General features: G+C 40.7%; 1 protein-coding gene across 1 annotated transcript; it reads left to right on the forward strand.

The window, feature by feature from the left end:
• The first annotated feature begins 5,275 nt into the window (after positions 1–5,275).
• LOC109918328 (exosome complex component RRP40) lies at positions 5,276–12,004 on the forward strand. Its single transcript, XM_020518242.2, has 4 exons — positions 5,276–5,592; positions 6,960–7,109; positions 11,398–11,549; positions 11,631–12,004. Exons 1-4 carry the CDS (start codon positions 5,377–5,379, stop codon positions 11,836–11,838), a joined length of 726 nt encoding a protein of 241 aa, XP_020373831.2. The 5' UTR covers positions 5,276–5,376; the 3' UTR covers positions 11,839–12,004.
• The last annotated feature ends 1,581 nt before the right edge of the window (positions 12,005–13,585 follow it).

The raw sequence follows: 13,585 nt of genomic DNA on the forward strand, positions 1-13,585 counted from the left end.
ATCCCTCTTCTCTCCGCCTCCCACTCTCTCCCTATTTATTTCAAAACCCCCTTCCCCTCCCCCTTTTCTGATGAAGGGTCTAGGCCCGAAACGTCAGCCTCTCTGCTCCTATGATGCTGCTTGGCCTGCTGTGTTCATCCAGCCCTGCACCTTGTTGTCTCGGATTCTCCAGCATCTGCAGTTCCTACTATCTCTCATTCCAATTAAATGTGTGTCTGGTATGGATACATTGCTGTTTATCTCTAATGATTACCTTGATCCACTTTAAACTGAGGAATAGATTATGGATATGTGTTTTCTTCTCCCACTTTCTGGCAGAGTCCTAAGTTAAATTGATTTAATGGTCACGCTGTTATAGCTGTAAAGCCCCTGAGTAGGGATGGAGTGATTTTTCACATGAGCAAGTGGTTCTCCACAGTGGGATTAACTATAAATGAAACCATTTTGGAAATCTGCAAATGCAGATACTGAGAGAAAAAGGGTAGCTGTTTCAATTCAGACGCTTTCTTCAGGGTCTTATTGGTTCATCAAAAAAGAAACATTAATTTAATGGATTCTGAAGAGGAGTTGTTTGGACATGAAATCTTAATTCTGTACCTCTCTCCACAGATGCTGATAGACCTGCTGAGTTTCTCCAGCATTTTCTGTTTTTATTTTACGAATCCAGCATCAGCAGTACTTTGCGTTTTTACTAATCTTCTGGGAATTGTTCCTTTATGAACGTTGGCCAGTCCCTTCAGGTTTTGCTCCTTTGATGTGTTTACATGAACAAATTCAAAGTTAAGTCTACACTTAAGCAAACGACTCAAAAATGTCAGTCAGAAATACACACATCACATGGAAGATTTTTAATAATAGGTGAGTAAATCTTGCATGAAGTTGCTGATGGCAAACTCACCACTTGCCTGAACTTGTTGCTTTCTTCATTGTTACTGTCTCTTTTTCTCACTTAACCTCTTTCACTTGACTATTTGCCTGTCAAAAGCTGACTAAGTACCCAATTTGCTACTTGATTCGCAGTCTCTCCTTTCCCAATTCCTCTCAACCTGTTCCCTGATCTTTCCCGAAACCTTTCAAGTCCCCTCTCATTGTAGAATAAAGTCTAAATTGCAATTGTCACTCTGGAATACTTGTCCAACATGCACTGCTGGATAAGCAGAAATTTACTCCAGTTAAATACTGAGAAGGTTGAAGACAATGTTTTTTGGTTCTCATTCCAAATTCTGCTTCCTAGTGATGAAAACAAAATATCATGGATGCTGTAAATTTGAAATTAAAACAGAGAATGTTGAAAAAACTCAGCATGTCTGGGAGCATCTGCCGAGAGAGAAACAGAATTGACATTTTGAGTCTAAGAGGGACTCAAAGCTGATGTCCATATCCAAATATGCACTGGGACCCTCCCCCAGTTATCCCTGTGCTCGCTGATCTGTATTGGCACCCAGTCAAGGAACTTCTTGAAAAAATTCCCATCCTTATTTTTAAATCCTTGTATGGTCTTCCCCTCCCTATCTCTATAATCTCCTCCAGCATCACAACCCTACGAGATTCCTATCTATCCAGTGAACCAGATGGATTCTTCCAAAAATTGACAATTGATTTGTGCCCATCATTAGACTCTTAATTCCAAATTTTTTACTGAATTTAAATTCCACTATCTGCCATGACAGAATTTGAACCTGGGTCCGCAGAACATTAACTGGGTTTCTGTACTAACAGTCCAATGATAATACTACTAAGGCTTTGCCTGCTATATAATGTCCATAGATCCTTGAAAGCAGCAGGACAGATAATAAGGTGGCTAAGAAAACATATGGGATATTTGTCTTTATTAGTCAAGGCATGGAATACAAGACCAAGCAAGTTATAATGGAGCTGTATACAACACTAATCAGGCCACAACTGGAGTACTGTGTACAGTTCTGGTCACTCCACTATAGGAATGATGTGAATGCACTAGAGAGGGTGCAGAAATGATTTACCAGGATGTTTCCTGGGCTGGAGTGATTGAGCTATGAAGAGGGATTAGATAGGCTGGGATATTTGTCCTTAGAGCAGATAAGACTGAGGGGGGAGCCTGATTGAGATGTACAAAGTTACGAGGGGCATAGATAGGGTAGATAAGGAAAAGCTTTTCCCCTTAGTAGACAGGTCAATAACCAAGAGCATGGTTTTCAGGTAAGCAGTGTGAGGCTTAGAGGATATTTGAGAGATTTATGGTTACCTGAAGCTCATCACATAAAAGAGTGTTAGAGGCGGAAACCCTCAAGACATTTAAGAGCTAGTTAGATGAACACCATAGTATAAGGGCCAAGTGCTGGAAAATGGGATTTGAATAGATAGATGTTTGATGAGCAGCAAGTACAGAGGAAGCTGAAGGATCTTTTTGCATGATGTAAAAACTCGACGATTCTATGGCCTCGGAGCAAGAGAGGTGTAAGGAGAGCATTTCAGACCTTGGGCCCCAGACAACTGAAGGCAGATATGAATGGCACAGGAAGAAGGATCAAGGACACTCAAAAAGAGCAGAGGTCAATGACCTTTAGGGAAGCAAACTGCCATCCTTACCTGGTCTGGCCTACATGTGACTCCAGGCCCACAGTAATAAATACTGGCTTAGCCAGTGATGCCCTCATCCCATAAATAATGCCTCCAAGCTCCCTCTCATCCTCTGTATTCCCAAGGGTCTGACTGTTGAACTTTGTACTCCCTTGTCTTGTTCATCTTCCCAAAACCATCTCTTCATACTTTTCAAGATTAAATTCCATTTGCCACTGATCAGGCCATCTCACCAGCCCATCTACATTATTTCACTTTGCTTATTTCCTTTAGGAAATTCCTTAAAACAGATTTTCAGTCCTCCCACCAACCCCCACCACCTCCCCCTGCCCCACCCCCAAACATCCCAGTATGTCCGAGAGGTCAAATTTGAGGTTGTGAGTTGCAATTTCTCCAGTTATTATGGAGAGGTGACAGGTCAGTCTGAACCTCTACCAGGACAGCTCTGTGTCAGTGGATTAATTCCACTTAACAACACTGGGGGAGCCAGCGAGCCCAATGTGTTTTTATTGGCAAGCTCAAACCTGTTCAGGATGTTTGTGTGCGAACCTGGCATAGCTATAGGTTGGCAATTATAACTGAGCCACTACTGGAAGGGGGGGCAGGGGTGGGAACAACCAGCAAGACATGTGGCTAAGCTGAAACGGTGCATGGCAGTTTCAAACCTGACTGTGCTCATGCTCCCGTCTACCTCCTATAAAGGATAGTGACTCTGCCTCTCAGGCACCAGCAGCTAAACCACGAGTGAGGAAGGAAAAGGGGTTCTTGAGTGAAAGAGTAGGAGAGTGCGGTTTTGAGCGGAGAGACTGTTGAGTGAGTCAATGAGATGGGGCTTAGTTGTGAGTGTGTGTAGAATGCAGTGGAGAGAGGCTGATGTAATGCATTTGCAGGATTCACTGAGTATTCCATGCCTTGGAAATACAGAGAGCTTGGTTGAAACATACATGAGATCATTGATCATTTACCAAACGCATTAAAGATTTTAATTTTCATAAAATGTACTACTGTTTTATAAGTTGAACCATAATGTATAAACCTAATTGTTACTGTGCTGCTTTGTTACTGTTTTGATTTTGCAGACCACAGGTTTCTAGGATGAATGTGAGCTGCTGAGAGAGACTGAGATGGTTCAGGGTGAGGGAGTTACAATGGTGATGGTCGGTCTTTCCCTGAAAGTCACAAGCTCCTAGTACCAGACAAGCTCCTTAAGGCCTTTCATCCAAAGTACACCTAGGGGCTGGAAACTACGTAGAACTTCTTGCACTGTGCACCTGATAACAAAATGTACATTATTAATATCAAGAGAATTCAGATTGTAAGAAGTGCCTCAGAGTGGAAAACACTGTGCAAAATTTAATTCAAATACACTTTCTGGAATTTTAAATTTTAAATTATTTGCCCTTGGGTTGCATGCTTGTGGAAAGTACATTGTAAATACTAAGCGCTTAATAGTTGTAAATAGTTGGCAGTACAGAATTTAAACATTGCTAAAGGAGACTAAAAGTTGATGCTCTCTTGCACTCATGGGAACTAGGATGAAAGAAACAGGCTTGAAAAAAAGGATATGATGTCTCTTTTGCCATATCTGTTATTTGAATCTTACTTCTGTTGAGTACAAGATGAAAAGCTTCTGATCTTCTAGCAATGTTAAGAATAGATTGAGGTAACTATGAGTCAAGCATGTTGCATAAAGCAAGTTAAAGTTTTATTGCACTTTCTATAATTTTAATGATACAAAAATTTACACTGTAAAAATTTTATGAATAAATTTTTCAGAAAAAGAAAGCTCCGGTCAAGCTCCAATCATGTGATCTGGGAGGAGGGAAGTTTCTTTATAAACAACATTAACCCAGATCTGTTCTGCTTTCACAATCTCCTGAAGTTGCAGGCCATTTACCTTCAGTAAGGTATTCATACTTGATGAGGTGATACTTATGAACGTAAGAACAAGATGTGGAGAACTGAAGGATTCAATAGACATTTATTACAGCATCTGGCATCTGCATGTTACAATCACAAACACTTGTGTGTCTGGGATAAAGCAGCATAATTCAGATGTAAACTGCAGTACAATTCCCTCTGTGCATAATGCTGCAAGAAGACACAGTAAAATGGAGACTGAGAATTTTATACCATCAGGCCCATGCAATGATTTTATGAGAATGTATATTTTTGTAATATTGGAGAGTTGAGGACTATGAGGAGCCAGCACGCAAATAGAGTCGAGGCCTGAGACAGATTGGTCATGAGACCTTAAAGGGCTGAATGGCCCACTCCTGCTTCTATTTCTTCTATTCTGATGCTCCTTTAAGGTGTTCAATTTTCATCTCTGTCTCTTGCATCCTAGTTTGGATGAGCGCAAGGTGAAAAGTTTCAATTCAGTGACCCTTCGGGCTCAAAACTTTCAATCTGTTTCTCTCACCACAGATGCTGCCAGACCTGCTGAATTTCTCCAGCAATTTCTGTCTTTGTTTGAGAATTCCAGCATCCGCAGATCTTTGTTGAAATTTACATGATCGCTGTGAGACGTCACTGAGGGCTGGGCTCGAGTCTGGAGTTGACTCCAGGACGCCACTCTCGATCTGAGGCTATACAAATGCACATTGTTGTTATTGTCCAGGCACTGGGAGGGGGCGGTGCGATGGCGTCACGGGGAGGCGGGCGCAGTGGTATCATAGTGTGGCGGGTGCGCTGACGTCATAGAGAGACCGGTGCGTCGACATTAGGAGAAGGCGGGGTCTGCGTGCTGAGGTTGTACGTAGCGCCGTGTCGCAAGGTCTGGCCCAGTCACGTGTCCCCCCCCCACCCCGAGGAGGGATGGAACGGCTCGCTGCTGGGGCCGTCTCTCAGGTTGTGCTGCCTGGGGACCTGCTGACCTTCCCTCCCAACTCCGGGGACAGGGTCCTGTGTGGGCCCGGCCTGAGGCGACAGGGCTGTGGGCAGCTGTCCGGACATGCTCTGGTGGCCTGCAAGTCCGGCGTGCTCCAGCACAAGGAGCCCTCTGTCTACTGGGTGGAGTCGCAGCAGAAGCGGGTGAGGGAGGCTGGACATCTGTCTCCCCCAACACTCACTATCGCGGTGTCTGGATTGGATCGTGCCAGGCCTAGGATGGGTGTAATGGGCCCCGGAGTAGGGGATACTGGAGGTCCCTGTGGATTATGGGATACTGGAGGAGTATGAGTCCGGGGCAGTGGAGGTCCAGGCGGTATGGGGCTATGGGCTGGGGATTGTGGAGGACATTAGGGGAAAGGGGATACATCTTTCCGGGGGTGGGGGTGTAGTGGAAGTCCTGAGGAGTATGGGCATTAGGGCATGGGGGTGAGGGGGGTACAGAGGTCACAGGTGTAGAGGGACTGGGTACTGGAGCTTGTGGAGTATGGGAACTGGTTGTGTGGTGTTGGAGGACGTGGTGGGGAGGGAACAAAAATTGCTGTAAAAGCTCAGCGAGTCTGGCAGCATCTGTGGAGAGAAATCGGAGTTAACGTTTCAAATCGTGTGAACCTCCGACAGCGACAGCATCCGCAGTTCTCTTGGTTTTTATGGTGTGGAGGGAGATGAACTGGGGCTAGGGATTGAGGAGGGAGCAGTATGGTAAATGCATCAATGAAACTTGAGTTACTCTTTAACGAATCATGGCACTTTTATAAACTAATGTGCTTAAGATGTAACACCCATTCCATGGTGTAGGAAGAGAAAATCAACTTTTTATCCTTTGAGCAGTGCTGGAAGTGCAATTAGGTGCATACTGATTGAAGTCCAAATTAAATTCAGCTGTTTTATATTCCATCCTGAATGCATTTGTTTGTTTTCTGGTTAGCAAATTGGTTAAGACATGAAAATTCATTCTGATATACAAATCTCCACATCGAATTATTGAGAAATTTGTGCAAGTTAGGAGATGGAATTTGGTCACTTCCCAGATTTGTATGTTGATGTGGGAAGTGCTGCTGAAGTTTACAGAAAAAGAAATTGCTAGAAAAACTCAAGGTCTGGCAGCATCTATGGAGAGAAAGTAGAGTTAATGTATCAGGTCCAGTAAGCCTTCTGCAGAACTGAAGTTTAGCCAACTTATTAGCACAGAAGAACTAATCGAAAAACTGTTGTTTTCCCTTAAATTCTTGGTAAATTTTGATTTTATGATGGCTGTTGTGGTTCAAAAGCTCCCTAGGGCAACGTGGATATACTTGCCTTAAATAGAATGTGCCTGATACCCTGAGAACACTGAACAAACTGGTGATTTTAAGCAGAGATTTCCATTGTTGCCTTTTTTTTGCTGCTTGGAGTACATTTAAGAAATTCAGCTGCATTTTTTTCCAGAGTTTGTAACTATAACTCATAATTTAATGCAGAGTAGATTACATCGGAGAAGAATTTACAAGTGTCCTTTTGCATTTTTTCAGTATGTGCCAGCTAAAGGAGAATACGTGATAGGAATTGTGACTATGAAGTCTGGTGATATATTCAAAGTTGATGTTGGAGGAAGTGAGCAAGCCTCGTTGTCATATTTAGCATTTGAAGGAGCTACCAAGCGAAATCGACCAAATGTCCAAGTAAGAATTTTTTGTAAAATTTTAATCTTAAACTAATGCTTAAGATGCAGATCAGTTTAGTATTCTGTGTAATTGTGATAGTTCTTCAGTGGTGTTGATGGTTTGGCTTAATGCATGATCAAATTTCCAATCATTTTAATCCTTCTAAGGCTGATGACCTACCAACTGTAACAAGGTGACCAGGATCATGACTATCACCAATTTTAGGAAAGTTTGTTTTTTAGAATTTTTAACCATTTTCGGAGGTACATAAATTTTACCAAATACACATATACAATAGCAAAAAGGCCAAAATCTGGGCATCTGAATGCAGAGCCATAGATTTGACTTGTCTACACTAATCATTTCCCTGTTACAGGAGTTGGTGCAATCAAGATTCATCATGTAATGTCTATATAGAAATAAGACATTTTGTGCTGTTGCAAAAGTTAAGTCCTCAGTTGGATAAACTAGCTATATCCTTGCCTACTGAGAATTTCGGGTTTGTGGAATTTCTCAAGGTGTATTAGTAGCTTTCTTGGAGTTGAAATTATTAATGTCCATAAGCAAGAGAAGTTTCAAATCTGAGAGGATGCTGCTTATATGCTGTCTCTCGCCATTAATTTGAACATTGATATTGGACATACACAATCATGTTTAGTGACCACAAAACTTTCAGTCACTGAAGAGTCACTATCTATTGACATTGATTGCTGTTGGCCTCCTGGCAGCGGAGCAACGGCTACCACTCTCCTCTGTTTGCTATGGGATCTTCAGAGCTCCTCTGAGGCCTGTGCTAGTCAGTCAGTGTTCTGGTGCTGAGGGACCCTATACAGCATTGAGTTAACTGGACAAACAGGACATGATCTCTGGTTTTGCTGCTGAGCTTGTGCAGTGACCATTGCCTACACCATGAAGGACAATGTTTCCACCATATTGCCAAAACTTCAAACATACCCCCATTCAGACCTCGATGAATAGAATCAAGTTATCCATTTTAAAGTTCTGGAGGCCCCCCTCCTATTCTGTATTGATTAGACAAAATTGGATTCTATCTCTTCCACTCCCTGCCCTGCTCCAAATTTCTTACCTCCTTGGTGCCCTGCACACCCTTAATGTGTGTCCTGCCCTATTATAACAACATTTGAAAGAGATTGCTGCAGGAAATTTTCACTGTCTCTCCATTATTTGCATGGTTTTTTCCTTCTTGTTTTTATCCTTCTCGCAATTTCAACCCTTTCTAAATCTGGAGACATCGGTTGCCTGTTCTGATTTCCATCCAATCATTGTACACATTAATAGCACCCCGTAACATGTTCCTTAGGAATGGAGTCAAATCACTTAAGTATACTTGAATGCTTCTTCATCCATTCCCACATTTCTCTGGTGATACCTGAACCAATTTATAAATAGCGCAAAGATGCTCAGCATGAGCTGGGGATTTTCCTCCGCTTATTTGTACATTTCTACTGATCAATTCTTAGCACATCCCAAACTCAGTTTATTAACTCTTCCAGTTTAATATTAAGGTATAGTGCAAAAGGAGGAAGAGGTAAATTTTTCTTAACTGTAAAAGCTCAGGCTGACAAAACAGCCCTAATATCCTGATTGATTAAATTGTGGGTAAGATTTCTTCAGGAAAATCTCACCTCTGAATATTGAAGTGGGCAGTCAGTGGGTTTAAAAGGGCTTTAACTCAGTCAAAGGGTCACATCTGATGCAGATATCTCTTTGACCCTCTCTGGTCATTCTAGACTGTGGTGTGATTAGAGTGGGGGCTACTACAAATGCTATTCTGGTCCAACCAAAGTTGGGTTGCAATGCTGTAATCGCTAATTGTGATGGCAGCAACTGTAGCCTGCTGCTTTCCCAACATTGTGCAGGTTTCTTCCTAATGGAGGCCATGTTACTTTGCAGTACATCATGCACGTTTCCTAACTTCTGTTTTACTTGTTCTCTTGTGTCAGCACATTATTGTGTTCCTCAGCTACCTCCAGTTTGTGCTGTCATCCTGCAAAGTACACAAGGGCCTGCCTTTGCACAGATGCTGTAGAGGCTGCTCACTTACGTAAAATATCTAACTGCATTTGTTGCTGTAGCTGTTCTCACTGCATTTGTATCATATCATCATTGCTGGAGCAAAATGATGCTGCATGCTTGAGTCTAAGCATTTTATCTGCTTTCCAGCACTTAGCCAGGACCACCACCTGGGTAAACAATACTATTTCCTTAAGATTTTTTCCATTTCCCTATATTTAATGCTGTTTTATCTTCTCATGTCTCCAGCGATTTCTTTCAGTTAACTTTTCACGCCATTACGTGCACATTTAAGGGATACCAAGGATAATTTCATCTTTCTCCCTCTAAAGATCACCTTTTGTAGGAAATATCACTAGCTGTGTAACAACATTCCCACAATAAATGAGTCTTACTGAAATGCATCTGGTTTACAATTGGTCAATCCTGGTTTGGGTGTCCATTTGTTGGATCCTGAAATTTAATTTTAATCATGAGACTTGGGGTGCAAGTAGTTACAGGATGGGATCATTCCAGGTACAAGTGTGTTTAGATACGGTACACTAATTTTATTAAAACAAGTACAACAGAAGTGACACTTAACCAGGTATTGGACAATGGAATACTGATCCTTGGTTAGAGGGCATGCTGTTTTTCCTTTCTGCACACCCAACTATTAAAGTAGGCCTTATTAACTTGTTCTAAACTACAGCATAGCCTGATCAGAGATGCCTCTCCACTCTGATAAGGCATAGTGATCAAATTCTTAATAGGCTTAGTGATGCATCCATAGTTCACAGTCCATTAGATAAGTAGTGAATGCTCAACTTGTTTCCTTTCTTCAAAGGAATAATCATCGCTTCCACTATCTACTGATTAGAAAATATCTAAAATACCAATCAACCTGTTCAAAAATTTTATTACACCTTTGAAGTAAGGGGACCTGAGCCAAGGCCTCTTGGACGGTTCAAACCACCAACCTATTGATAGTGAAACACACTGACCAATTGTGCCACAGAGGCTGATCTGATTGATCTTTTAGCTTGTGATTTATAAGTGGGGTAATCCTACCTCGTATAGTTTTACCTGCCAGTTTGTCAAATTTTGTAGCTTACCATTAAACATCTTCTGTCATCTTTGCCCATCTATTTAGGATAGGGGACTGTAAGCTACTGTGTCCTAGTGATTTGATTCTGTGAGCTCATTGTCTCGGTTTTTGCTTAATTGGAAGAGTTCCTCATTAACTCAAACTCCTTATCAGTGAATGCTTGTTTTTAGAGGTCAGCTGCTAGGTTGTGGTTTTTGGGGTTGTGGTCACCTAGAATGAGTGTCTTAATTTTTAAAAATGGATGTAGTAGAAGAATGGCATGTAACCTTGAATCTATAGCTCTAATTAAACAAAATGTTGCAAAGTTCTAATACCAACAAATTTAAAACTTAAAGGTATAGGTGCATAATGAACAGTACATAAAGTGAGGTGGTGAGATATCGTTATACGTTGAGTCCCTATGTAGTCTTAAGTAATTGAATTCAAAAGGTCACAAACTTAAACGTTGTTACAATGTTATGTTTAGTCAAATTGTCTCTTCTAAACAAAGCTAATGTAGAACAGCTGCTATATTTTCTTTTTTCCTCACTTCCTGCAGTAGATCTCTTCTAGCCTTCCTTTGTTGACTAGAGCCTTCTGATCAGTATTGAGTTGGGAGAATGTGAGCCTGTTCAACCTCGGAGGTTGAAAGTTCTTGTGTTGTAGCTATGTGAAATTTTGTTTTGTTTTCTTTCTTTGTCAAATGAAGCTAAGTGAAGTCACATGGTATTAAGGTAGGAAAGTCTGTTTTGCTTGCAGTTAGGCAGAATTATATATTGTTACATTAATTGAAAATACTTTGACCAGACTAAACTGAACTCATTGTGTAACAGCAATCTCCCTACTACTCCTACAATAATGTCATGCTCTGCTTCAAATTTTAAATACTATCAAACGGTGAGGGGGGAAAAGCAAAGCTGAGGCAGCTAGAGGTAGTAATTGTGGCTCGACTCTACCTATTCAATTGTGAGGGAGTCTTAAGAATTGATACAAAGAAGCTACAACGTAAGAACTAGAAATAAGGCCTCAGATGCTGCGGATAAAATGAACGGAGAGGAGCTGACTTATTTTCTGTGTGGGTTGATTTAACGTTGGCAATAACATTTTAAAAAAGTCATGATCACAACTATTAACTATAAATAATGGACATGCATACTTTAAATTTAAAAATTTCTCAAAAGAAATCTTTCCTTTTTGTTATCCTAGGTTGGAGATCTTGTTTTTGCACAGTTCGTTGTGGCCAATAAAGATATGGAACCAGAACTGGTTTGCATTGACAGCTGCGGCCGATCTAATGGGATGGGAGTAATTGGACCAGATGGATTATTATTTAAAGTTTCACTGAGTATTGCACGCAAGTAAGTCATAAATTTGTCAAGACTCTGAGCACTTTACTGCCAGTGAATTGTCTTAATTACATTTTTAATTGTGAATTTCAGGCTCCTTTCTCCAAACTGTGAAGTCATGAAGAATCTTGGGGAATTGTATCCATTTGAAATCGTGGTTGGAATGAATGGACGGATATGGGTAAAAGCCAGAACACTGAAGTATACTTTATTAGTAGCTAATGTATTGGAGAGCTGTGGGAACATGACTGCAGAACAAAGGAGACATGTCTTCAAAAAACTGTCAGAAAATGTGCCATAAATCGAAGACTCACCTGATTTCAGTATGAGTGTTTACAAGTCGGAAAAACAGGTTCTACCTGTCCATTGAAGAAACAAGCAGCGCTGGAAGAAAAATGGTCTCGATTATAAAATGAACAGTTTGCTTCATGACTTTTTTGTAACTAATAAATGTTTTGGTTATTAAATATCTTGTAATTCTGCATGTAAATTTTAAATATTAAGCAAGGACAAATATTGAACATATCAAAATATTTCAAATACATAAACGTGTTCTTGCAGCATAAGTCTAATGTTTTACAGTCTGCCTCCATACAATAACTTGAAAAAATTAGGAAATTCATTACTGGGGCTTTAATAAATTAAGGTTATGCACTGCCTTACTGTAATTTAAAACTCTATCTGAATTTGGAAAAAAAAATCAAAGTTGAGGTTTTATTTTTTGAACTAATTTGGCTACTTTTATCAGTTTCAATTCTGTCAGTTTAAAATGCATTTTTTTGATAATCTGCCAAAAATAGTTAGTGTCACGCAGCACAGAAAGAGACCCTTTTGGTTGAACTCGTCCAAGCCAACCAAGTTTCCCAACTAAACTAATCCTCTTTGCCTGTGTTTGGCTTGTATCCCTCAGTATTGCCTATGCATTTACCTGTCCAAATATTTTTTAAATGTTGTAACTGTACCTGTGTCTACCACTTGCTCTGGCAGTTCATTCCACATATGAACCATTCTCTGTGTGGAAGAAGTTGCTTAGGTCCACTTTAAATCTATCTCCTCTCACCTTAAAAATATGCCCCCTCGTTTTGAATTTACCTACTCTGGGGAAAGGACCTGTTGCTATGCATCTATGCCCATGATGCTCCAGCAAAGCCTATCCAGTCTTGCCTTGTAACTCAAACCCTCCACTCTGGTTGGACAGGTTTATGAGGCTGAATGTCCTCCTATATCTTACATTCCTCTCACAGTAATTTATCCTTAATTCTCAATTTCCAATTGTAATGAAGAGAAGTCAGCTACTTTAGAAAGGATGTTAGTGTTACAGACAGTAGAAGAAATTTACTAGAATGGTGTCAGAAATCAGATGTGAGAAACAGGCTTATTCTCCTCGGAACAGTGAAAATTGAGAGGGCTTAATTGCTGCTTATTTACTTTTTCTACTGGGAGGGATGTCAGTGATGAGAGAGCATGGACTTAAGGGTGATTATCAAGAGCCGATAGCAAGCCAAATCATGGATGTGCAAGCTCAACAAAAGCTAGCATTATGGTCAGCTATTAGGGAAAACAAATTGACTGTTGGCCATTATTTCAAAGGGAAGGGAATGTAAAAATAACTATACAAGATACTAGCCAGACCATAGTTGGAATACTGTGGACCGTTTTGATTTCCTTATCTAAGGAAAGATATATTGGCATTGGCACTGAATCCTCCACTATCAACATCTTGGGAGTTATCATTGAGCAGAAACTCATTTGGACTCACCATGTCAATACGGTCGCTATGAGCAGGTCGGAGGCTTGGAATACTACAGCTAGTCACTCATCACTTGATTCTGAAACCTGTCCACTATTTACAAGGCACAATTCATTCTTTCAAAGCATTGTTTTATCATTTAGGTATGTGGGAATGACGTGGTCAATGCCCTGAAGTTTTCAGTGCAAATAAAACTACTGGAAAATACTTGATAGCACTTCTACTTGTTACATTGGCATGCTTTAGTCAAAATTGTTTGACCTTATTTGTTCATGCATGTCAGTCAACTTATCTGGTT

This window comes from Rhincodon typus, chromosome 1 (genome assembly GCF_021869965.1).
Source record: "Rhincodon typus isolate 14 chromosome 1, sRhiTyp1.1, whole genome shotgun sequence".
In the NCBI taxonomy this organism is placed as follows: domain Eukaryota; kingdom Metazoa; phylum Chordata; class Chondrichthyes; order Orectolobiformes; family Rhincodontidae; genus Rhincodon; species Rhincodon typus.

Coding starts and splice junctions, on each gene's coding strand:
- LOC109918328 (XM_020518242.2), top strand. CDS start 5,377: ATGGAACGGCTCGCTGCTGGGGCCGTCTCTCAGGTTGTGCTGCCTGGG. Junction 7,110..11,397: donor GAAATCGACCAAATGTCCAA/GTAAGAATTTTT, acceptor TTGTTATCCTAG/GTTGGAGATCTTGTTTTTGC. Junction 11,550..11,630: donor TCACTGAGTATTGCACGCAA/GTAAGTCATAAA, acceptor TGTGAATTTCAG/GCTCCTTTCTCCAAACTGTG.